Source organism: Ochlerotatus camptorhynchus, unplaced genomic scaffold (assembly GCF_037179485.1).
Source record: "Ochlerotatus camptorhynchus isolate MF236.1 unplaced genomic scaffold, CSIRO-AGI_Acam_v1.1 ptg000639l, whole genome shotgun sequence".
NCBI lineage: Eukaryota > Metazoa > Arthropoda > Insecta > Diptera > Culicidae > Ochlerotatus > Ochlerotatus camptorhynchus.
The window spans coordinates 2,270,875-2,298,003 of NW_027041118.1; the positions used below are offsets into that span (position 1 = coordinate 2,270,875).

The 27,129-nt window shown below is 37.0% G+C and overlaps 1 protein-coding gene across 3 annotated transcripts in view; it reads left to right on the top strand.

Moving 5' to 3' along the window:
- bol (boule) overlaps nt 1-24,228 on the top strand; it is a 126,097-nt gene extending 101,869 nt beyond the window's left edge. For 2 of the 3 annotated variants that reach the window (XM_065237709.1, XM_065237710.1), the window contains exons 3-7: nt 14,097-14,262; nt 14,969-15,028; nt 15,153-15,326; nt 15,401-15,434; nt 23,711-24,228. In XM_065237709.1, coding sequence (XP_065093781.1) covers nt 14,097-14,262; nt 14,969-15,028; nt 15,153-15,326; nt 15,401-15,434; nt 23,711-23,727 — 451 coding nt within the window. In that variant the 3' untranslated portion in view covers nt 23,728-24,228. The remainder of the gene's footprint in view (nt 1-14,096; nt 14,263-14,968; nt 15,029-15,152; nt 15,327-15,400; nt 15,435-23,710) is intronic. The other variant, XM_065237711.1, reaches the window with a different exon arrangement.
- Nucleotides 24,229-27,129: the final 2,901 nt, after the last annotated feature.

The following is a 27,129-nucleotide window of genomic DNA, read 5'->3' on the forward strand; positions in this document are numbered from 1 at the left end:
GATCTATGTAGTGTTATATTGATTCTATAACTCGATATGTCAAAGGTTATTTCTGCTTCCGAATTATGTGCTCACTGAGGGAACTTTAAAAACATATTTGGACGACTGGTAATCATATTGAGTACCCAGGACCCATCGACCACATGAGAAAATACTCCTGGTGTTTCGTGGAAATTGTCCGTACCTTTAATTTATCCCAGGACCTATCACGAGATATGTCAATCAGGTTATATTGAATGCGCAGGGCGGATGCTGCGTTATTAAGCTGAACGTCAGTAGGCCGAATGGTCATTAGGCCGAATGGTCATTAGGCCGAACGGCCGAATTCTGGGAAATAATGTCTTAACACTTGCGAAGAAAATTTTATGGTTTCAGAAAAGAGAATAACCAGCAAATGATAGAAGGATATACACTAGACTGATGCAAAATTTGAAATTTTCGCTCCACAGTGCTTAAACGGTTTCATATTGGGTCCTGATTAGTCTCCTAAAATATGAACTATATTAGTAAGAAACTGACTTGGCACAAACCACTTCAAGTTTATATGGGAATTACTATGGGTAAACTTATGTTTCTGTTCATATCTATCTAACAATTCACCACATCACTATGCTTTTAAAATGATAACAGAGATTGTAGCAAATTTTCTCAGCTACAACTTTGTTCAATCAAATGTAAGGAAAAAAAAAGTTATTAACGATTCAAGTCACTGATGTCTTATGATTATGCTCATTCAACTGTTCAGCAGGCATTGGTGTTTCCGGTGCGTATAATAGAGCACAAATATCATGGCTACTATGTCACAGTGCAGAATACAGTGTTGCCCACAGAACAGCTGTTTGATCATGCCATAAGATTATCAATCTCTTCAACACTAAACAACAATTTAATTTGACATTTGGCTGAAAAACGATATTGTCCAAAGTTGTAGCTTAGAAAATTTCCCGTAAGAATAGTTATAGAAATTTTCGAAAAAGCAGCATGGAAAATGGGTAGAAGACAATGAACAAAAAGTTTGGTTTTCCCATAGTTATTTCCATATAAACTTCGAATAGTTTGTCCCAAGTTAGTTTCTTACCAAATGAGTTTAAATTTTGAGAGGCTTATCAGGACCTGATTTGAAACCGTTTGAGCACTGTGGAGCGAAAATTTTAAATTTTGCATCAGTCTAATAAACTCTTAGAAATGATCACCGACTTCGGTAATTTTTACCAAACTTTCAACAGCTGAACTGTTCGATAAAAATCAGGCATTTTAATTCTCTCGACTCGATTATTTAAACAAGGCTGACAGTGTTTTGAAATTAAATTTTATTGAACCAGCTGTTGAAATCAGGGTCAAAGTTTTACCGAACGTTCCACTGTTAAAAGTTCGATAAAAAATTCCCGAAGTCGGTAATAATTTCTGAGTGTGTAAATAGGGCTCTTTCATATTGGACTCAAATCACCGACAATTATTCCGTCTCATGTTAGGAAGAAGCATAAGAAAACATTACGACACAAATTCAGGGTGCCTACTTCCAGGAAAATCCTGGAAAACCTGGAATCCTTAGGGAATTTAATAATTCTTTTGGGAATTTTATATATTTTTTTTTCTAAGGATTTTTTTAAAATAATATTATACAATTATGAAAACATTAAATTTCCCCCGTTCTTTTCACTCATTGAACTCAATAGATCCTGAGCGGATTAATCTTCAGTATCAACATAAATCAGAGGCTTGAATGGTGTATTTTTCAAGAAACTATTTTCCAGGTATTTTGGAGAACAGCATATCACATAATCAACACTCGATACTCAAGCCACGGGGTATATGTACCGTGTAAAAGAAACCGTTCAAAAATACCCCGATATTTAAAAAAAACCCGCCTAAAAAGCCACGTATTAAAAAAAAACCTGTATAAAAAACCGCGTTATTTCAAAATTTGTCGTAAAAAAACTGAGTAGTGTGCTTGAAAATTTGAATTCTTTTTTTTTTTATGCATTAGGGCAAATGGCTATAATATTGGCCAATGGTTCTTAGATTGGGCCCATCGCTAAAAATCTGCTATTTATCAATTTTATCTAGATGAACGCGTCATTGGGATGGTACTAATGGATACTTTTGGTCGCTATTGAAAACTTAGTCGATTGCTGAATTTATGTATGGGCCCAAATTAGGGACACTTTAGCCGACATTACATACATTTCGCCTATTACATATTTTACAAAAAATATTTAAAAACTAATTTCGTGTTTTTCGCCTGTTTGAAAAAGCACTCAAACCATCACTTATGAAAGGTATTTCTGATACAGCCATCACAAATGCAATGTTGTGTTCTTATTGCTTATGAAGTTTTCTGATTATATACCTATTTAAAGTTTCATATTTAAAGAACCTAATTGTTTGAGTTTCACTCACTTTTTTTTACATTCATCGAGCATTATCAAAGTAACCCCAAATCAAAATACTGAAGTTCGGTCACAAAACTAAAAAAATAGTGCAAATGCTCTAATTTTCGTTAAACATATTACTAACGAATTAACTCTTGGATCCTCAGAACTTGTTTTAAAAATATAAAATTTGACAAACAGTCAATGCTGTAAAAAATATTTAGAATAAACTTTAAAAAACTATCAACGATACCCCGTTTTACGGGGCTTAAGCTTAGTTTATTGCGAAAATCCATCAAAATGGGTATTAAATTAAATTTTAAATATGTCTCAACTAAGAGGCGGGTATATCAAGAAGACTGTAGCATGCAAAAAGAACTAAGAAAATAATCGTTTTGAAGCATAATCAAGATTGCAAAAATTGCCTGGGGTCTTATTGATCTCAAAATACAGACAAAAGGTTAATAGGCACAATTTTTTATGGTTGTGGATGTTCAATTTTGGTTTCTATATTAGAGAAAACCATTGTAATATATGAAAATCTGCCATTATTCGAGCTAAAGTCCCACACTAGACTGGCGCACAAAAAAAAAGTTCTAATTTTCCACGGGCCAACCCCTAGATTTGTGCCATTGAGTGAAAAACCATTCTCTGAAAATTTCAGCTCATTCGGATGTAACACGAGCTGGCGCTTTAAGTTTGAATTTCGTATGGGGAATTTGGATAAAAAAAACATGAAAAACATGACACTCCTACACTCTATCGATCATACAAAAGTTTTCTTATCATCGATTTGATGTGTGTAACAACTTTGCTGAAAATTGCATCATGGGATTTAGTTTTATTGAGATATTCGCTTTTGAATGTATATGAGCATTTTGTATATGAAAATTTCAATCAAATCTCATATATAAAAATTAACCTAAAATCGACAGCTGGGTAACGTAAAACAGAGCTGAAACATTCAGAGAGTGGTTTTCTCACCTAATGGCACAAATCTAGGTGAAAAAAATGATAAATAATTTCCCACATATAAATGTGGGCCAGTCTAGTCCCACACCGCACCTATAGAAACTCCTATTAAACACCTATCGTCTATAAGCATGTTCCATTTTGACGTAGGACTACGTCTGTAATTTGTATATGGGGGTTAACCTTGTGAAAACCAAAAATGGAACATGTAACGAAATTATGAAAGATTTTGAACGTTAATAACTGAGCTGCCCTAGGACCAATTTCATTAATTTTAACACCAATCGATCAGAAATATTCCTACGCAACACTTCTGACTGTTGATTTTTTAGTAATAACTAACAAATCCACCAATTACGTACATGTTTACGCTGTTCCCCCAACACTGTCGTCAGAGAGTCGTAAGTAGACGAAACAAGTCGAAGTGGCATTCGCCTCCGATCTTCGGGCGTATGCAAATAGGGAGGATGCAATTGCGTAATATTTTGCACACTAATTGCCAAATTCAGAACCACACACCCCCAGCGACCACACAAAATTCTCTCCAGAGATGTAATCTGGTAACCAAACTTGGAAGCAGAGGTGCAAGTTATTTTGATCGATTCTCTTCATCGACTTTCTGTTTCGTTAATAACTCGACGGCAAACGCATTAATTGATACGTTTGTTGTTCTGGATGATAGAAGAGCATAGCAGAAATAGTGCGAAACAGGTTAGTGAAGCCATGGTCATCAAAAGAGGAAATCAATGAAGAGAATTGACTTTCACCCCTCTGCTTCTAAGCCCCTTAATTCAGTCGTCGTCATAGCATGAAAACTGGCATCGTACTGCTTTTCATTCTTGGGTTACACTTGCTGGCTCCAATTCTGCTGTTCGACATTTTCGAAGGACCACCAAAAAACATGAAATCAAACTATTTTCTAGTGATTTAAGCAGTTCAATTGTTCGATTAACGATTAACCGTAAAGATTTTACCAGCTACTTTTGATCGTTATTGAAAATTTAGTCGATTGCTGAATTTATGTATGGGCCCAAACTAGGGGCATTAAGGCCGACGTTACATCAATTTCCGCTACTGCTTTTATTATAACTTCGAGTAGCATACAGAACGGACACATACTTGTTTGTTTCTTGTTAACTCTATGAACAAAGTTTATCTTCCCTTTTAATTTTAATGCTTGCATTGTTCTCTATCCCGTTCCCGTTTGCTAAGGTATTGTATCATATACATGTTGTGTTTACTAAAATGATAGGTGGAAGCAAATGATTTTCTGATGTTACAAAATCGTAAACGGCCGATTTAAATGTGCAGTGATCCGAACTGTCAAAACCATAGGATTTTTTATCTAGATAGAAATAATTTGTTCAGAGTAGATCACACACGAACCAATTCATAACTTTTTCATGCGGGTTCATGGATTAGCTAAATATTTCCCACGAACACAGAGCCAGATGTCAGTAGTGTGCTTTGGTCAGAAATTTTATTGTTTTTGCTATGGCCATTCATGTCAGTTTGTCTGCGGTTCTAGCGTTTGTTTGTTTTTTTTTTGATGTTCTCACCCAGGTCGAATATGTTTCTTAAAAGATAGTTATTGTTTGTGTTTTTTACTGATAGTCTACATGTTTCTTGTAATTTAAATTAAATTACTGTTCAATCGTTAAATACTTTTAATTTTACACGTTTTCTTTTGTCGAGAATATTGTACAATTTTTGAATGACGTTTTATCCAATATTCATATGCCATTAAGTTTTGTTTGCTATTAGTTTTATGATTCGTGTTTTACAAATATGTTTGCCTTTGATTATTATAAACTTTCATATAACGCCCATTTTCGTAAGATGTTGTGAAAGAGGAAACCCACTGTATACTAACATCTTCCAATGTTCGAGAGATATTTCTCGAAAGGAAATTTCCGGTATGAAGTTGTAAATATGAGCACTGAAGGACATGGAACGGATTACAGAAAGTGTACCTCTCTGCTCACCGTAGCTACAGTATACACAGGTTAAAAATAACAGATTAAGGAAATCAATTCGTTACACAAATAAAATGAGTAACATTATGTCAAAACGCACAAACAGAAATGTTAGGTATAGTCTAGATCGTAAAAGTACAAACGAACGAAGTGACAGACGGAGCTTTTGCAATTTTTCAGTGTACCACATGGCAACACTACAACTGGATTGTGCTAGGATTTTCACCAAATGTACTAGAATGTTTTGGCTCTATCGCTTTCACTCTACTCCAAACAGAAATGCATAAAAATAAATGACAAAATGATACACTCTTTGCACACTGTCAAATATCATTGCACACAAAATCAACTTTGCTCAAATCAAAACAAAAAATACTAGCCCATCTGGTGGTTGATGGCACAAGCTTCTTAGAAAATTCTATTACAGCGAACCACATTATTTTAATTGATTTCTTCGCCAGTTAGTCGTCTGTCACTTCGTTTGTGGTAAAAGCAATTATGTTTTAGGTTTTATGTTTCAATATACTTAGCCTCACTTTCGCTGGGCGTTACCCAAGTAACAATTTAGCAGCCTCTTGGCTTTCACACTGATTTATTGTTTTATAATGACAATAAGAAATCTTTTTAGTTTAAATACAGCATTTAAAAGTGCAACACATTCTTGATCAGTAGTTCAGCATTTTGCTTTTTGACGTAGGACTACGTCTTTGATTTCTATATGGGGGTACACTTTGTGAAAACCGAAAATGGAACATGTAACAAATTAAGAAAGATTTTGAACGTTAATAACTCAGCTGCCCCTGGTCCAATTTCAATAATTTTATCACCAATCGATCAGAAATATGGCTACGCATCGATAACAAATGTTGATTTTCAACAAGAAACTATTGAAAAACCGGTAAATGTCCAGCATTGTCCAAAAGCGTCGAATTAACTAACAAATCCACCAATTACCTACATGCATATGCTGCTTCCCCAGCACAGTCGTCAGAGAGTAGTAAGTAGACGAAACAAGTCGAAGTGGCATTCGCCTCCGATCCTCGGGCGCGTGCTAATAGGGAGGATGGAATTGCGTAATATTTTGCACACTCATCGCCATATTCAGAACCAAACGCAAATTCTTCGAGATAACTACCATCCGTCGTCTGGCTCGCCGTGGCGGTGTCTGACGTATCTCCGGTCTGATTTACGAGGTGTGCAGAAGGTGTTCCTGAAAAATGAGATCCGTGATACTGTCACCTACACTAAACACGCCAAGCGTAAGCGGCCATGGATATCATCTACGTTTTGAAGTGACAGAGACACACTCTGTTTGGTTTCGGATGCTAAATCATCACCAATTTTGGCAACAAAACGGCTCTTTTCAGGGCCACCTAGCTTATTACAGTAAAGAGTAGGAATAGAATTCATCTGCCTAGTCCATATTCAGAACCAACGATCACACAAAATGCTCATGTAATCAAACTGGAAACAGGGGTACAAATTATTTTGATCAACCTTGATCCACTTTGAATCGCCACGGCCGGATATTTTCGATGGAAGAAGCAACAATCTAGCGACGAAGACGGCAGGAAACATTTGTGAAGCCGAGTTATTTACCAAAGAGAGTGTCGATGGAGATAGGAGGATAGGACCTATTTAAAAGTGACGCGAGATTTGTTTTCCGTACTGAGCTAGCTCAAATGCTACCGACGCCAGGGAGGCAGCTCCCACACCTGGACCCTACCAATCGACGCATCAACTCAACCGGGGACCAACGGCTTTGCTTCCCGAAGGAAGGCGTGATCAGAGATGTTATGCATTAGAACATGCCGGTGGCGCCGACTGAGATTGGACCCAGACCTGCTGGGATGACAGGTAATCACTCTAACCACCGGCACCGATATCTTTCAAGGTGATATCACGGCAAATAAGAACGACCCAAATTTGAGTTTAGTTATCACAGAAATAAGAAATAAAGCTCAGAAACACAGCGATGAGTAAATTTGCCTCATGTTTTCCCAGGTTTTTCCAGGATTTTCCAGGGAAAAATTCCCGAATTTGAGAAAAGTTAAGATTGGATTCACTCAGTTTATTGATACTACTCCGAGATTGAATAAAATTTTCGTCAATTTCCTCATTTTCTGCCAGATTTTTTAGGTTTTCCACAGGAAACCATGAGAAAAATTTACTCATCGCTGAGTTCCTGCATTTTTGGCGATTATGAGTGAACTTAACTCAAATTTGGGTCGTTCTCATTCACCGTGTACGCAAAAGGAAAAGAGCCAGTGTCGCTACTTGATAGCAAACTACTCATAATGGGAGGAGTCTTTGTAGCTTTTATACCACTTGGTTGCACATCTTTCTGCTTTAACCTGAAAAGATATAAAAGAGCGCTGCTGTATGGAGGAGGTCTTGGTTAAAGAGGCGCCAAGCGTCATCGCAAAGTTCTTTGAGATAACCGCCATCCGCCGTGGTGGTGTCAAACGTATATCCGGTCTGATCTACGAGGTGTGCTGAAGGTGTTCCTGGAAAATAAGGTCCGTGATGCTGTCACCTACTCTAAACACGCCAAGCGTAAGTGGCCATGGATGTCCTCTTCAATAAAACGGCCCTTTTCAGGGCTATCAAGCTTACATCAGTAAAGAGTTAGAATAGAATTAATCTGTGCTTGTTTGTCCATATTCAGAACCACAAGCCCCCAACGACCACACAAAATGCTCTCCAGACCACACAAAATGCTATCTTGTAACCAAACTTGGAAGCAGGGGTGCAAGTGATTTTGATTGATTCTCTTAATCAACTTTCTCTTTGAAAAAGATTACTACAAATTTGGTACGCCTACAATTCAAAAACGGAAAGAGTTGAGATAATAGATAATTGATCAACTAAAAGAACTAAATTCTCTTCACATTTATTCCGCCCACTAGCGGTCCTACGTCAAGCTTCCGTTCGTGCCCCTAGGCACAGACCCTTCTACTTTTTTAAATCCTCTTAAAGTCTGACGATAAAGTCAAAACGGGTCTGGTTTTAAAAATGAATTCAGCACTCTATCCCTGTTTAAAACTGTTCAGTGAGTCAATCATAAACCTGCTCGGTATTTTTTTTTATGGATGCCACGACAAAAGGTATTTTATCATTATAAAAGCAATTATAAAACCGTTCGGTTTCAAACGGGAGTAAAAATCATATATTGCTGCTTTTCGGTGTCAATAAAGTGTATCACAAAACACCCTACTGTTTACAAACTAAACTAAAAATATTGATCCGCCAAGAGACAGAGAAAAAATAAATCGATTGGAGCTTTGAAACGAAGAATCACAAGGAAATGCCAAAGGATAGTCGAATAATAACACTAGCGATAGTAGGAGGAATAATTCTAGCGATGCTGTCGACGAAAAGGAAAAGGAATCCAATTCCAGAACTTCCTGAGAGGCCCAGCAGCTCCGACTGAACCGGCTAACAATGACAGAACAGCCGACTGAGAAGAGTGAGTGAATGTGGTTCACGAAGCACTGGAAGCCTTCAAAATAGACGCCTAAAATTGATGGAAATACCCAAAATATTGTCAATGGCGTTTGCGTCACGATCTGAATAAACACAGACTAACCTTCTCCAGAAATCGCGTTTCGATCTTGGTTTCGATGATGATTCGAATAACATGCATCAGTGCCAAACTGGGACTGCGGAAAACTGCCGACAGAACAGAAGCTGTCAGTTAGCTGGAAACTGACTGCCTTCCGAACCATAGCAGCGGTTTCATTCGGTGAAAGGGTCAACTGTTCCAAAAAATCCAAGCAAGCGCATATTAACTTTCTCGCATCATCCGAGAGAAGGGAAACTTATTGGGAACGATTGAGCTTCCATCTGTTCCAAGTTATGCAGATACACATCCTGATTAACTGCTTCCAATGGATGATAGTTCCCCTTATCGAGGATGCCACGCAACTTGTTGATCCAACACAGGAGTAGAAGCTCGGTGCAATGATCGTGCAACAAAACTATCGAAATATAAACAAATTTTGACGTTAAACTTTTTCCAGGCACCATTAATGCCGTCATAAAACTAAACGGAATATGATAAAGCAAAATGGCCTTAGATAAATACAATTTAGTCTGCAAATTATCTTCATTAAAGTCAAATTAAAACGTTTTGTATTTGTAAGCGAGTTCATGAAAGCAAAATAGCTTTTTCACAATTAGCCTTCGGAAAATCAATTTTTATGCCACCGCCATATTGCTATTATTACATTTATTTTTTACTATCTTCGTTTTTCAAGATGTTTTTCCATGAAAATAACTTCAATCTCATAAATTCATCACTGAGCAGCAATAGAGATTCCGAAAATCATTAAATTATCTCGGCTGGACGCAATGATTAATATAAAACATAACTATACGTTGTTTTCTAAATTAAAAATAATGAGTAAAACCAACAATTTCCGAAGGCAGACCTATTTTTTGCGATCTTTCGAAGAACATTTCACATTAGATTTAATCTGTCACCTAAAAATAGACCACATAATGAGAACAGCTTTAATATTTTGGTAATTCTTTCACATTAGATGAGGAAATTTAAGAAGATTTTTGAAAGATTCATTTTTGAACAATGAATTTGACAAGATCTGATGATATTTATGTATCCTTTTTTATCTTGATTCATGCTTTATTTTCATAAGGATTTCAAATGGCTTTCAATGCTTTCGCCGTGTACCCTTTTTGCAGCAAATCAATCTTGAAGTGCCTCGAAAATATGCCCTTCAAAACCTTCTTCGGGGTGGGCCAACTAGACAGATTCTAGTCTTAATGAGGTTTTGGTGGATGTAATAACTAGGCAAAGCTGTCTTGACCAGGGTTTTATGAATGTTGTTTTATAGTAGCCTTGTAGTATTTCATAAAACGTAAAATGTTACTTGGGTAGTTTCCCCTCCAGAATCGTAGCAATAAGATTTTCTTTCGACATCAGTGAGTACTTAGTAACAAAGTGCTTCCCTGATAACATAGACAATTTTCGATCATGTATCAAGAATTTTTTCCCCTTTTCGTGCGCCAAGCATATTAATGTTTCCTGCTGAGCAGTTGATGGAGCATGTTAGAAGAATATCATCTTCGTAATTGATTACTAATTATCCTGAAGTTCCATTAAAATGAGATCATTAGCAAAGTTGTAGCTGATATAATTTTAGTTACGAACACAAAGCAGGATCATTCGTAAATTATTATGGCGAAAGGCTAAGAGGAAAAAAGTTAATTTTCCCATTGTAATTCTCATATAAGCTTCAAAGCCAGTGCAGTATGACATCGCAACCAAATGAGCACAAATTTAGGTAGAACAGTTAGGATATGAATTAGAATCGATTGAAGTTGGTGGAGCAAAATAGATATTTTGAACCACCCTTATGTGTAGGTTTATATATTTACAATAAAATGAAACCAACCAAGTGGTGTTACAGCAGTCTGCATTTATTAGTTTCAAAACTGTGCCTTTTAAAGATGGGATGCAGTGCAAGTGTAAACATTTTACTAAAAATTTATGGTTTACGATTTTGGTCAATTTTGTCCGTTGTTCTATTTTTGAAAAGATGCAATTTTTTATGAGATTTCAAATAAAAATCAGTTTAAAAATCTCATCAATATACTTTTTTATTATTAAAGTTTTAAACTGTTTTATTTTTTATTTTTGATGAAAATATTTGAGTATTTTTTCAATGTGTAAATTTTTTTAAAAGACATTGCAGATTCTCACTAATTGCATCCGACGTCCCTTTGATTAGATGAGCCGTTTTCGTGCTTTGAATTATCGAAACACATACAATCGGAAGCTACAGTTTCCATAGAGATGATTTTGATATTGGATGAGCATCACCTCTTTCAAGCTAACACATGGAGCGGATCGCTTCAAACGTCCCCACACGCTACTAACTGTATCATGATAATTAAAGAAAATAATTCAACAGAATTTATAAGAAACATATGGAGAATTTGAGTAATTTGAGTAAATTCTCACGTGAATTATAAAAAAATATCGAAGAGATCTACTGAGATCCAATGTTTGTTTTAAGTAACGGTGGCAGGCATGGAAAATCATTTGCATTCATTTCGTGCATTCATTTACATTCATTTGCTTCTAACTTTTTTCATTAACAGCACTCCGCAAAATGATGTAAATAGCTTTGTAGGTTTTGTTATTAGCTACAACTTTTGTTAACAAGTCAAATCCATATATCTGATGTATGACGAACCAGAGCGAACAGAAGCCACTACTGTTTTTCAGTGAATGTAATTTACATTCACTGAAAAACAGTAACAAGTTCTGCCAGCTCTAGTTCGTGATGCATAAGAGATACAGATTTGAGTTATGAGCAATTGTTGTAGCTAACAACAAAACCTAAAAAAGCATCATTTTGCGGAATGCTGTTGATGAAAAAAGTTAGAGGCAAATGAATGTAAATGATTGTATGAAATGAATGTAAATGATTTTCCATGCCTGAACGGTGGTAAAAATTTCAAGGTAATACCGTAATGCACCGAATACCGGGGCCTCCCTTAGTCCAGTCGGTAAAAGCGCAGACTACAATTGAGTAGAAATTTAGCTTATTAGGTTAGTTATGCATCAAGAAATAACCGTTTCAAAAAATATATACCAAAAAGAGAAGAGCAATTCAAACGTGCACTCTTTTGCCTGACGATTTGAGGAAATACCTCAAAACCGCTCACCTATCAAGTGAGCTAGGTAAAGGAGTGCGCATTTGATTAGTATTGTCGCATTAACGGCCCTTCGCCTAGTTTCAACTTCTGTCCAATGTTCGCACTGCCATACTCTAACGGAGAACTATGAATATATTCTCTTCATACATTTCTCTAGCAAGTAAATTATCGCACTAAAAGCTTCATGTTGATATCAGTAAAGCATTTCCTTCCAACTCCGCAAAAATAGGTGGTTTATTAAATTTGCTCAAAGTTCATACATATTCTGTCAATCAAGCTCATAATATGCTTCTAATAAGTCTTGGAATCTTGCCATCCAGCTGCCAAGATTTCACAAAATTTCATTTACATTCAAAAAAGTCACCGTTCTTTGAACTTTTTAAGAGGAAAATTGCGAATTGCATCGTGCGATAACTCAAATCACACACACAAATGACATAATGATAAGTGCAAGTATTTATATTGATTTTCCTTAACTTATAACTTACCTGATCCTTTGAAAAAGTTCGTTATGGGGTTTCCTCTCGGGTTCCCTTTGATTTTCCTCGATTTTTTCCACATGTTTACAACTCTTATTCATGTACAAAACAGTGAAAATGGCTGCTTCGTTCAGGACTAAAACTGCATCCGGGGGTGGGTGTTCTCGAATAAAAAGATGGAATAGGATGGAAACAATATACTACATTATACTACACTATACTATAGACACTCAAGTTATAGATCGGCCAACGTGAGTTGACGTTCGTTTTGGATACAACATGGCAGCACATTGACATGTCTATAACTATGACCGTCTATAGACTTCTCTGACGTTTATGAATTGCACAAGTATTAGTGCAGAACTTTGGGTGAATTCAAAGGTTTTCTTGCACTAATACTTATAATTTACCCCAAGTTCTGCACTAATACTTGTGCATTTCTCAAATGTCAGAGAAGTCTATAACAGTGACAGCTCGTTCATGTGGTGGATTTGAAAACGCGCGAATTTCTAATACGTGTTGCAAAATGCATCGCACGTATAATTCAATTAAAGATGTAAAACAGTGTGACCAAATACATTTTAAAATTTTCCCTTTTTTACAAAAGTCTGTTAATATCTGTATAAAACCAAAAAGTCTGTAAATGTCTGTATCGAAAAAAATGTCTGTGAAAAAAAATAAAAGTCTGTAAATTCACAGACATGTCTGTAAATCTGGCATCTCTGCTCAGCATGGAAAACAAGATCGATGGAAAACAAATCAAGAAAAAAAAATGTATGGGAAACGGAATAAAATTATTCATTTGCTTGACAAGATGACAAAATTGCTCAATTTTCACCAAACCTTGAACTTGATAACAGAACAACTTCGTCAAAGGCCGCACATCGATTCGACTTCCGTGCTACAAGCTTATATGCACGCCAATATGTATGCGCGGTGCACATGGGCATAAATAAAAAAAAATAACTTTTTGCCTAGAAGTCGAATGAATTTGCTATCCTGAACGAAGATGTTTTCTTTAGTTTTCTCAATCTAAGTCCCAGGTTTGGTAAAAGTTTGGCGATTTATGAATTTTTGAGAAGCAATTGAACAATTTCGGACCGTTTCCCTTACGTTTTCTAATACAAATTTTAAAGCTCTCCCGCAAATCCAGATCGTAACCAAATTCGTTAAAATTTGGCACAGTTGGTGGGGACCTCAAAATACGAATCGAAAGAGCTATGGGGGGAGCAGGGGGTTGTTATGTTGACCCACTCTACTGTACAATCTTCCAATGAATTATTAAAATTTCCATTGGATCTCATGCTTCCATTAGCCACTGCAAACTTCCATAACCGTTCAAACTTTGGCTGAAAATTAACCAAACAAAATCTATAATTCATTCTCTGCGCGACGAAGAATTGCAACGAGCAAGTTTCCCTATGGAAATTGAATCAGCTGAAAAGTCTCGTTATTTAACTCTCTCATAAAAGCATCCCCATCACCCCGTCATCACCGTTTTCCCCATCCGATATGTAGGTACCTACATCGCGCATAAACCCATTGTGTCTTCGTAGCAAACTCAAACTTTTCCGTTGTGCTGTTTCCTCTCTTTTCATGTTGCTCCACAGTGGCGATACGACGGAAGCGGAACTGTGCCGGTTATTCAGCTCGTACGGCAACGTCAAGTCAACGAAAATCATCGTCGACCGGGCGGGCGTCAGCAAAGGCTACGGATTCGTGACGTTCGAGACCGAGCACGAAGCACAAAGACTGCAGAGCGATGTAAGTATGAAGGTACGGACCGAAAATCAAACGCCTAACAACGAGAACTCAAATGGTTCTGACCCCGCGCTCCCCCATTCGGGTTCGCACGCGTGGGTGTGTGTGTGTTTGTATATATGTGCGCTAAGACCACGCGACGAGCCCCGCGATAAGTATACAAACTTGAGAGGAAAAGTTTTCATTATTGCTAGTAGATTGCTGCTCTGTTGTTCTTTCCCAACTAATGTCCCGTATTGTTTGTGGAACAAGTCCGTTCAACCCCGTTACTACTGGTCCTCAATTTCCGTATCCCGATTAGTGCTTTTCCGTTGCTGTATATGTGCGTTAGTCTGTGTTTATAAGTTTGCCGTCTGAGTGTGGGCTGTTCAAGGTTTTAGGTCGTCTACGATGGGACCGCATCACTGAACCACAATCTGATGGAGACGCACGGTCGGCCAGAGATAAGCTTGAACATCCCTCCCCCAGCGGCGGTGTAGCGTTCGCTCTCCAAATTAATTGCAAATTATGTTAATGGACGGATTAAGTCCCGGAAAAGTTTGGATGCTTAATTTCGTTATCCCTTTTTCTTGTTTCTTTCCGTGCCGTGACCAACCTGAACACACGACATGTTCAATCTTCATCACCAACCACCTTCGTTCGTTTGGTTGCCGTTGCGGATTCGTTCATACTCACGCAAAAAAAAAAAAAAACAAACAAACAAAAATCGAAACCCCCGCAGGGAGACTGCATCGTGCTGAGGGATCGTAAGCTAAACATAGCACCAGCGATTAAAAAACAAGTAAGTTGGCACCAGAGTTTTTCTCCCAAACTTAGCTATTCCATTAATGTACGATGAAGTCCCGTATCCTCGCCTCCATGTTGAATAAACTAATTCGTTTTGAACCATTCTTCCCACCATACAGACAATCTGTGCAACGAACGGAGCCGTGTACTACGCAGCCACACCTCCCACGCCGACGATCAACAACATCCCCATCGAGCAGTTCGCGACAGCAGTCTATCCGCCAGGTGTGCCAACTATCTATCCTCCGACGATGCCCTACCAGCCGTTCTACCAGTACTACAGCGTACCAATGGTAAGAACGAACCGAAAATAGAAAGAAACCCAATCTATTCCGGATCTCCCGAATTTATTTTGTCTTGATTTCAGAATGTTCCGACTATTTGGCCTCAGAACTACCAAGGTATGTAAATTTTCGCCGTACACACATCTGAAGTTAGGAAGCGCAAAACAGAAAATGGCGAGCAGAACGCCGTTTTCAAATTAGTACGTACGAGCGAGAGCGAGCGAGAGAAAGATAGTGTGCAAACTCTGAAGAGCGCAGTAGGACGAATCGTGGCGAACGAAGCAGCCAACACTAGTTAATTAGTTGATCTTTTGTTAAAATTTGTAGTTTATAGTAGTGTGCATAACACTTTCTTCATCGATCAGTTCTCTCGGTTACAGTTGAGTTTTCCCTGTGTTCGCATAAGAAACGTTTGATTGAGCGCAAGAAGAAGACTATTCCTTTAAGCGGTTGCTTTTATTTATTACTGTTATGCCGGTTTTATTTAGGCAAATTTTGTTTTTAGAGAAAACGTTGCCAGAAGAGAATGTTGCGTTGCGGGACATGTGAAGACAATAAACGGAGAAAGGAGGCAGATTTGCGTGGGTCTAATACAAGATTGTTCACTGGAAAATTGATTTGGCGGAAGGATGAGGTTGAACACGCAGGTGTGTCTTGTAATTGTGAATTAATATTTAGTGCCAAGAAAACATGTGCAAACATGGGAAAAATCATTCAGTCGTACGAGCACCAACCACAGAAACAACTCACAGATTTCTGAACAAGTGTAAACAGTTTCGAAAAAGTGGATGGAGTTGTCAGTTGTAGAACTGAACAGGCGAGGAAGAATATGAAGAAAACTCTCTCTGTCGAGAGCAAACCCGTTTTGATGCGTGAAATCTGAGCGGTTGAGATTTGGATCAGTGATATTTGTTTCAATCGCTTTAGTTCATTGGCGTGATATTTCCCATTTATTTGCTGCAAAATAATAATTAGTTTGTCATGTATAAGATAAACAGATTTGAGATATTTGTAAAAGTTGTTGCTAATATCAAAACCTACGAAAGCTTCATACAGCATTTTACGGAATTCTGTTGATGATAATAGTTAGAGGCAAATGTCTGTTCATATGGTCCTCCAATTAGACTATCAAGAGTGAACTCCAAGACAAGCATGCCAAATTTTTTTGAGAGAAGTTTATAAAGATCACCATAGGACCTTGGTAGTCAACCAATACCTCCATAGTTGACCCTCAGGATCCCCTAAGATAAAGTTTATCCAGTCCGTATCATGTCAGGATTTGGTCGGCAATGTATCTAAGTTGAACTCATAAGGTATTTGCAGAAAATCCATCATGGTCTATCAACTTAACTTATCAGCCTTCTGGAGCTAGGCCAATCGATCAAGCCTTCAAAAAGGTTTCAAGAGGACTTAACTGAAAGCTGAATTTGAACGCATTTCCTACAACTCATACATTTTCCCTGGGAACATATACAAACTGCCGGTAATCGCAAGTCAGTCCCATCTGCATTTTTATCAATTTTGAGTTAGCATCATTATTCAGTTTATCTTTCTATGGTTTTTGAGATGTGCTATTGAAAAAAGGTGGTTTGTTCTAGAAAAATGAAAAACAATACCAAATCAAATTGACCCACAGCGAAAAGTAACCGCATGTCAGTCCCATTTAAAAAATAGGATTTCATCAAATAAACTATAAAATAACGTCAGAGATATGTTTTAAGGATTGCATCTATAGAATTAAAATTGTTAGACAACACATCGCATCATGATACTTGTCTCAAGATAGATATTGTCCACGTTCCCTAGGGTATCTAGAACATGTCCAGATGTGGCCAATATAGTTCTTACGATACTCAGTTTGACCGCCAATGGATATGGCTTTAAATTCTCATGTGATTTGATGTATCGCTTGAAAGATTTTGATTAAAAAAGGAGTTACCACTTCCCCGGGAATACCCGAAACATATCCGGGTGTGACCAACATGGTGCTGGTCACTCATCATGACTCGCATTGATCTTATGTTTGAATTGTCATGTGAATTGATTTATCGCATGGTGGGTTTGGCACGTTTGGCTCTGGTCTGATGAAGACCCATACTCACCGGAATATGTACCGGCCATTGCTCTGGAAGCAGCGGAACAAATTCAGAAACATACAATAACGTTCTATGGGACCATGGTATCTTTCTACTGTTCAATACTGTGCTAAACTAATGCAGCATCGTCATGGAATTGTGACTGACTTGCGGTTATTTTCTCATTGACGTTAAATGTAATCGCAAGTCAGTCCCACTCAGATTTTGGCCATAAAATTAAAATTTCACGAAATTTTATCGATTTTTTGGTGACTATAGATGCATTCTATCACATTGTACGTTTATTTTTAAATTTATCCCTCTAAAATAACTGTCAAATCAGAAAACTTGTAAAATCTTTGAAAACTGTTTTCTCATTTCCAGGTTTTTACAGATGGGACTGACTTGCGATTATGGGCAGCAACAAGATTGATTTTTTCCTAGCTCTCATAATTCTTCCAAGATCTCAGAACTTTCAGGAAGACCCTGATCATTTTTCTGCGAATATGCCTAAACATCTGGGCAGTTCTTTTAAATTAAACGAAATACCCAAAACTTCAACGAAGATCGGTGAGCTTCTGTGAAGCAAATCAAAGATAATCTTCTACGAAGTTCTCTAGAATGATACGAAAATTGCTGAAGTTCCAAAAAGTTTGCTACGGATTTCCGTTTTCCGTTTGCCGAGCTTATACGGAATTTTCTGACCTTTTACAAAATTTCAAGCACATTTATGAAGTTTAACGAAGTTTATCGAATTCCTACGTAATTCGATACACATCTACAAAGTTTGCTGCACTACTATGAAGTTTGTCGCACTTGTACGATTCCCTCAGATTTTTTTTAGGAATTTCGTTGATTTTCTGCGAAGGTCCCTGAAGATTCCTGAACATCTACGGATTTCTCTGAACTATTCCAAGTCCATTACACTTCAACAAAGTGTCCAAAAGTTAAAAGAAGGTCCCAAAGCGTTCATAAAGTTTCCTGTGCCTATACGGAGTTTGTCAAACTTGTATAATGATTCAACTTCTAGGAAGTTTTCCCGAGTTTGTATGAAGTTCCCCGAATTTCTACGACGTTGCCTGACTTTTACTGATGTTTCCTGAACATCATCAAAGTCCCTGAAGATTTGAAAAGTTCTTTGAAGCTAAAAATAGAACCTTAACTTCAAAGAAGTTTCTCGAATTTCTACAAAATTCGCTATATAATCAATATTTGCTGAACTACTTGAATATTATCTGCACTTCTACAAAGTTAGCTAAACTTCTATAAAATTTGCTGAACTACTTCAAAATTCTCTGCACGTCTACGAAGTTTGTTGAACTTCTACAAAGTCAGCTAAACTTTTACAAAATATGCTGCACTTCAAAAACAAATTTCAGAGTTTTTCCAAACTTCTACGAAGCTCCCTGAACGTTTATTAGTAGAGGGATTACTGCTCCTGTTATAAAGTTCTTTGTAATTAAACAAAGTTCTCTAAACTCCTTTTTTTCGAAGTTTCAGAACGTTCTACGAAGTTTTTTGACGATCTACGAAGCCTTCTGAAGATCTTCGAAGTTCCTTGTAGTTCTAAAACGTTCCCTGAACTTTTACAAAGTGCTCTGAAATCAAATGTCTTAACTTCTGCGAGTTTTCCTGGACTTCTGAGAAGTTCCCGGAGCTTAAAAACTCAGTTTTAAAGTATTGAACACCCTCACTAGATCGAAAATATTTAAAGTAGTGTTGAAGGCTTCTGAAACCATTTTATCGATCTCGTTGAAGATTCATGCTCTCATCGTAATTTACTGTGAAAAGAAAACGTGAGGAATGAAAATCAAGACGACTGGTGTCGCTTTAAAAAGGAACTGTCCAGAATGGTACGCCTTGATACCGAGTTTCGTTTCAGGTATTCCAATGTTATTCGTTTGGAATGCTTAAGGAATCATGTTTAAGAAAATAATGTAACGTTTAAGGACTCAATTATTTCTGGAAACTGAATTTCCATCATAATTAAAACAGAAATTAATTCTAAAATTGACTAAATTATTCTTTAAAAATTATGGAATCCTCTTCACAGGATCTAAGTAAATTTGTTGTTGAGTTCATAATCTGATTTTATAAAAAAAAATGATCATTCTTTTTTTTTTGGGGCACAGTGAGAATTGTTATGAAGTTTATAGAATTCGTTGAAAAAAAAACTGTAGAAATGAAGGCATTTCTTAACCAGTTTTTAAACATTCACATTTGTTTAATAGACTCATGGACTGCCAATCATCTTATATCAGTACCATATGGATTTTTGTAAATTTTGAGATAACAACGCTATTCACTATCGATTGGCATCTGCTTTCATGTGATGTGATTAAACTACGGACTTAGATCATGAAAAATGTGAAAACAACATCAAGTCATCCCATCAGTCCCATCAAGCAAAGTAATTGCACATCAGTACCATCCTTAACTTCAATCGTCCAGAGGTGACGTTACAGTTCTGATTTTCGAGCTGCTATATTTTTCGCTAATATAACCAAACATGCAAGCTTCAATGCAACTGATTTTAACTAGAAAAAACCACAAGGGACAGCGCTACGGTGTTGTACGCAATGGTGACGTAGGACTGCGTGGACTTATATAGTAAATCTTATTTGTTAACTGCAGCAGGAGCTTGTGTTTATACTCTTTAGTATGACGCGCTTGACATAGATGGCCCACAATGACTCACGAAGAGCTACTGATTCCGATCAATAGCTGTGCGGCTTCTTCCTCCTTCTATGGATGCTCATGTCGGCTGCAGCTCGCTGCTTGCAGGCAGCCTTTCGTTGTGTACTGGAGAACACCACCACTCAGCACGCGGTGGTTGAATAAACACCGTTTGGCCAGACCGGATGGAATTCAACTTTGAAATCTGTGTTAGGGAAACCGCTTTTCGTAGGCAATCGGTGATAATTTTCATTCGTGCAATTTTCAAAAGTGACATTTTGAAAAATGATAAAATCTTAAATTTAGCAGATGCGTCGAAATATTTCTGATCGATTGGCAATACAATTATTGAAATTGATCCAGGGGCAGCTGAGTTATTAACGTTCAAAATCTTTCATAATTTTGTTACATGTTCCATTGTTGGTTTTCACAAAGTGTACCCCCATATAGAAATCACAGACGTAGTCCTACGTCAAAATATTAAAAATTTACTATGATTTTATGGAAATCTAACTTCGTAGCTTTGACTGCCATTTTCTCAATGCCTTCTTTTTCCGTAAGGGACTTATATGGGATTATAGGCAGAGAAGCAAAGCAGTGATTTCCGCGAAATTTATCAAGCCCTCTTGAAATTTGCGTATCCTTAAAAATAATATTTGAAATTTTAAAGTGTTTCAACTTTAGACAGTTTTAAAATCACCTTTACAGGCTTAAAGTAAATTTTCCTGTTGTTGAGTTTATGAACTTTATTTTAAAGATTTATACCTATTTTTATAAAACGTGAATCTGATCATTAATTTTTTTAGGCACAGTGGAAATGTCAGAAAATTCACAGAATTCATTAAAAAAAACTGCAGATCGTGGAACGAGTTTCTAAACTAGTTTTCAAACTTTGATTTTTTGAAGGAATTCATGAGCTAAGCAGTTATTTCAGTGAAATTCATTATACTCTGAAATTCGCATATTATACAAAAAATAAATTAAAATTTTAAAATGTTGCATTTTGAATAAAGTTTCGAATTTCATTTTAGCTTTTCGAAACTTTAATGCTCATAATGCAGAACAGGAAAATTTCACGAATTCTATCATAAGTTTATTTGATTTTTTAAATATAAGCAACTTGACAGTCATTTAATTGTATTTGAATGTTTCATTCATGTTGTTTTGGTCCCTTTCTGGTAGAGACTTAGATTTTAGACTAGACCGTCCAGTAGACAAATCTAATTCTCTACTGCGACCTTTCAATGATTGCTTCAGTATGAAGATATGAAAAATTGACTGTATTATTTATCATTGCTCCGGAATTTGTTCAATATCCCGGGAAGTACCTAATAATGGCCGTTTTGAGAAATATAAATCAAATTCTAGGCTCTAAATATCTCAAATTATCAATCTGAAGCTTTTGAAAGGTGGCTGTGATCACTATTAGACACTTAAACACCCGGGATCGGTTTCAGCGGAGCTCCAATGAGGACACTTTCAGTTGCTCATCTAAATGTGCCATTCGATCTATCAAACATCATGATTTTCATAAAGAAATTTTTTGACATAAAGAAGGCTATTCTGCGCCGCGAATGAGGTGAGGTGACTCACTGTCACTAGTGAGGTGACTCTCCAGTTGAGTTGCACGGAGAGTCACCTCACTAGTGACAGCGAGTCACCTTACTTCATTCGCGGCGCAGAATAAGGGGCAATGCCAAGATCCGATGGATGGAAAAGAGTACATTCGTATGCCTTCGAAACCAACCAAATCATCCAACAAACATTGAAAGCTGAATAAGAGCTTATTCGGGTATAAATATCTTCTCCGGGTAAAATATAGCTAATTAGCCATTATTCAGCTCAAATTGTTTAAGCTGATGATCTAGAACTGTTCAACAATTCAAATCATGTCGCTCAACTATTATTTCATGATACCAGGTTGCTCAGAAATTATTCAAAAGATCTTCAGGATTTTAAAGAGCTTAAGGAAGTCTTCTGAAGATTTTTCCAAGATTTGAGAATGAAAAGGTATTAGCTTGAAGATCTAGAGCTGTTTAACAATTAAAATCACGTCTCTAAGATATTCTTGCATGATAGCAGTTCAAAAAGAAATTTTCCCCGAGACCTTCAGGCTACAAAGGTCTTAATAAGATTCTCTTGATATTTTTACGAGACTTCAGGACGATCAGGTACAATTCTAAAGATCTATAACTGTTCAACAATTCAAATCACGTCTCTCAGATATTCTTTCACGATATCAGGTTGCTCAAAAATTATGCCATAGAACCTTTGGATGTTTTTCCATGACTTCAGGATGATCAGGCATAATCATAAGAAGTTAAGCGAACCTAAAAACGAACTTTTGTAACAAGATCCAGGAAAGATTCCAGGTTAAATTCTGACAATTCTTGATGAGCTTTGATGAGTAGTAACATGGCACTGGCTTTTATTTACTATGTCGAAAACGACCAAGGTGAGACGGAAGTTTTTGGTTTACTCGTTTTCTCTAATCCACGTAAGGGATAAAATTGAACCTCAGACGACACCGTCTTCTCGCCTTGGTCCCACGGATCATCGTCAGATTCGTTTGTGGAACGCCAGCTTGCAGTGCGGCACTTGATACGGCAGAATCCAAACTCCTTGCAAAGGTCAAGCAGGTCGAAGTGGTCAAGCATTTTATTGTTTTTGCTGGAGCTAGAGTAAAAAAAAAATACTTCCCCCTACCCGATGGTGCTGTTGGTTTACGTAAGCAGCCTAAGATTTGCGAGGAAAGGGCTTTAAGCCCTTTTCTATTGTTGCTCCAGAAATAATCTGGAACAATAACAACTGTTTTGCCGGGACTGAATACACTCACACATAGATACTCTCAACACACAATACGAGAGAGAATGGTTGCGTGCTTTAATAGTTTAATCCTCTATTGGTGCTTACCGAATCGAGGATTAAGATTTAATCCACATTTTCGAAAATCTGGGCTAAATCGCGTACTATCCTCGATGGAGATTACCGCTATAAATGTCCCAATCAACCTATCAAAATTCCTCATGTTTGATAGTATCGTGAAGACTAATTAACATTCAGAATACAGAGCTCTCTTATGGACCTAAGTGTTCCGAAAATTAGTTAATGGATAAAGAAAAACCTTTAAGGACTGTGAAAATTATTTAATTATTACTGACCTTGATTAAGATCACCATTTTTTCCTTCGTCATTTCAAAAGTTGAAGAAACAAAAAGTCTTTATACACTTTCCAAAGCTTCTCAATACCAGCCAGGATTTAGATATGGTTCCTGGTATACTGTATTTCTATCAAATACCCTTAACGAAGCAGGCATAGTCATAGCAGAAAATTATTCAACCTTTCTCAAAAAGAATTTTCCAGTGAGCAATCAACTATTAAACCCAATTGAAGGGTGAAGGTACCTGCTTTGGTAAACTGGAACGGTTCATAGTTACTATTCTAACAAAGCAAATACATTCGACCGTAACCCCAGGTTACCCGAGCAAGAACCTCATGAGAAAAAAAAAACTAATTGCCATTCAAACCAGTTCACACACTAGACCGAAACTGAACAGCAAAATCACGCATCATTCACACCAACTTCTTTTTCCTTTTTATTTTTCTCTTTTTTGTCCTGTGATCGTCGCTTTCTTTTACAGGAATCTACCCTTGTTAAAAGAATTATAAGGAATACACGAAGAGCAAATCTAGCAAAAACAAAAAAAAACAGAATCTTATTTATTATCATGAGTAATATTTATACAACAGCAACAGTTCAGAGCAGATCGGCAAGAAAATGAATCAAACGGAAAAGAAAGCATAAGAGGAAAACTCACTCATACACACGCGACTACTGATATACTACTACCTACTGAACTAAACAAGTAAACAGGAGAAGAGAGAAATCCATTAGCATAATGATTAACCCTAATAAAGAAGGCAGAGAAGAAGAAAAAAATGCAATAAATAGCAAATGGCTGCTGCGAGCAAGCAAGTATATAATTAGCGCAAACCGACGGGAATCGTCTCTACGACATCATCCAAGTGTATGTGTGCGGTGGCAAAGGATTTGGCACGGAGGAAGGGAAAGAACCCGCAACCGACAGCAGTAGGAGGCTAACATCGAATAATTTATCTTAATACGATATTTATACACAATAACTAAAAAAAAAAACAACATTCTTGCGATTGAGGAGCGAACGGTGTGATCCAACGTGACAGGATGTTCGTCCGGTGGTGCAGATCACTGGAATTGAAACATCACTTTGATTGGAATGTCATCCGCGCAGAGGCGACATCGAGCTGCAACGGCTGCAACATGATGGGATGATGCGAGCTGACAAACAAAACAAACAAACAAACAAACATAAAAAGACAGATTCCGCTTGAGATGTGCGAATGGGAAAGCGATTGCAACGGTACATGTAATCGGGATGGGTTTCACCCATTGCCGAATGTTGAAACTCTTTTTTACTTTTTAAAGTAAACCATTGTTGAGCGATATTATCATTATTATTAGTGATCATATTAACTAATTAACAACTATTTGTAGCGTAATGATGAGAAAGAGAAGCGAGGACGGTGAAAGGTCCGCAACGGCAGAGACAGCAGGACAGCAAACCGAGTCAGCTGAATTGTGAGACAGTATGTGAAATAAATGCAAATATATACCAAACACTTCTGATCCGCGAGTGGTGCAGTAAGTGGAGGCATAATTATATTTGAGTAAGGAATACGCAAATATTTATAAATACAAAATGCAGAAAATCCATATACTTATACATAGAATATATATACAAGCGTACAGTAATAAATGCAAAAAAACAACAACTGATAACAGAGAGGAGTACTACAAATCATCACATTACATAAGCATAAACACATACGAACATTCACACACACACACACACACAAAAGTGCACACTCTACTTTAGAAACGGTTTTAGGGTACTAATAGCTAAAAACACACTATCCCGTACCTACTTGAAGGAAGGACATCTCCGATAGTGCCGGTACAGTAGTGAACTAAGTGCAGTCAATATGCACACATACACAAACACATACACACACGATCACACACTTTGGCGTCACCGCCGTCGTCGTAGTTATCGGGAAAGATGAGAACTAGGAAAAGAAAGCATAAAACAAATCCGACAGAGAAGTAGGGAAAAAGTTGGGCGAAAGCAATACAAAGTAATCATGTGATGGGTTCGTTCGACGAGAGTGGGAGTAATGTCACTTACTGGTAACTGCTGCTGCTGCTACTGCCGCTGCCATCGTGTGCCGTGTAAGCGCGAGGGGTGCACCCATAATCTATCAAACTTTCCGACCGTTTCGATTGATTGGATGGGATTACAAAGTTGATAATGATGCGGAAGCGGATTTCGGTGCTCGATGGTGTTGGTGCGGTGGGATAAGCGTACGAGTGAGTGTGGGGATTTTGTACTTCCGTGGGTGGCTTTACGCTTAATCCGGTGGGTAATTTTCGAACATTTTTAGGTTTGGGTTGATTTCGTAAAACATTAATTCAGGGTAAGGACATGAAAAAAATCGAATGGGAACTTTCAGTCAAATTCGTAGGCGATTTCACTGGAACTTATTGAAAAACTGAAGGCAATCATTATGTTTCCATTTAGTATTATAATTATACATTTAGTTGTGGATTTTTTTAGATGCTTCGGAACAATCCTATCGAATATTTTGAATTAATTTGGTTTAATTTCTCAAGCAAATTCCATGAAGAAATTAATTGTAATGAAAATTGCTTTTAAGCAGCGAGTCACAACTATGAAAATTTTGATATAATTATGTGAAGCGGTCAACCAAAAATTTATAATGAGCTTCCAGAACGATAAACTTTGGATTTAAAAAAAAAAGTGGTCTGGGATCTTAAATAATTAACAGCATGATAAATATCAAAGGATTTGGATATTTTAAAATCACTGTTTGAAGGAATTTTTAATCAATGTCAAGGTTAAGTATGGTACAATTGCTTATGGAACTGCAGATAGAAACTTCTTTATTAGAGAAATGCAGATCAGGCATCTGGGGTAAAATGGAACCTGTTGACGCTGTACACGCCTATTTTACCCTTATTTCAAGGATTTTCCCAACCAGCATTTCTAGTTGTTTTAAATAGCAAAGTTTCATCATAAATTAACGTAGAAATTGGAAACAAACTCCATAAAAGTTTGCACTACATCGCTTTACTCCAGGAATGCATTTGACCTCATGTTCTCCTACAACAATATTGGAAAAATTTGATGAGAATTTGTTTGATCTTTTCCGTGATTTACCCCAATAAGAGTTCAAAGAAAACTTCGACCGAATATCCAATACATGCTCTAAAAGCAATTCTGAAAGGGCTCTTTAAGGTGATACGAGACATACTCTACGGCCTTGATGGCTGACTTGCACTATAACGAACCGGTCAGCACTTGTTTTTTTTTTTTCAGTTGCCGTGGGGACATCATATGTGATTAGCCCTGGTCCCTTTCAAATTGTCTCATTATTTTTAATCGACCCTTATAATTTTCATTGCCGATAGATGTCAAAATGACGTATCACATCTAGTGGTGTCCGATTTATATTCGAACAATCGATTAAACCATTAACGAACCGAAAAATCAATTATATTTAATCGGTTATATCATGTCAAGTAAGCAATAACTTCTCCAGAGGATCATCACGAATCGTTTAAAAAATGTTCTGCACTCTCATTGGTGGAGAAATTACTTCACAGCGAACAGGAAAAAAAACCGATTGATTATTAATCGAGTAATTAAAAAATGGGAAATCTCTGATTTTTGGTGTGATTGTTTTGGAAAAAAAACGCACAAAATTTCAACTATAATGAGAATGGATGAAAAGGACCGTAAAAAAGGCCAATACAATAGCTTTATAAAATTATAATAGTTTCATCTTAGCATTCTTCTTTGCTATATTTTTAAATTTTCTAGATGAGAAATCTCGGCCACTATTGCGACTTTAACGCATGAACTTTGCTTCACTGCAGAAAATGTGAGGAAACAGTTTTTTTTTTTTTTTTTCATTGTATGCTCTCTGATACCTGGAGGCA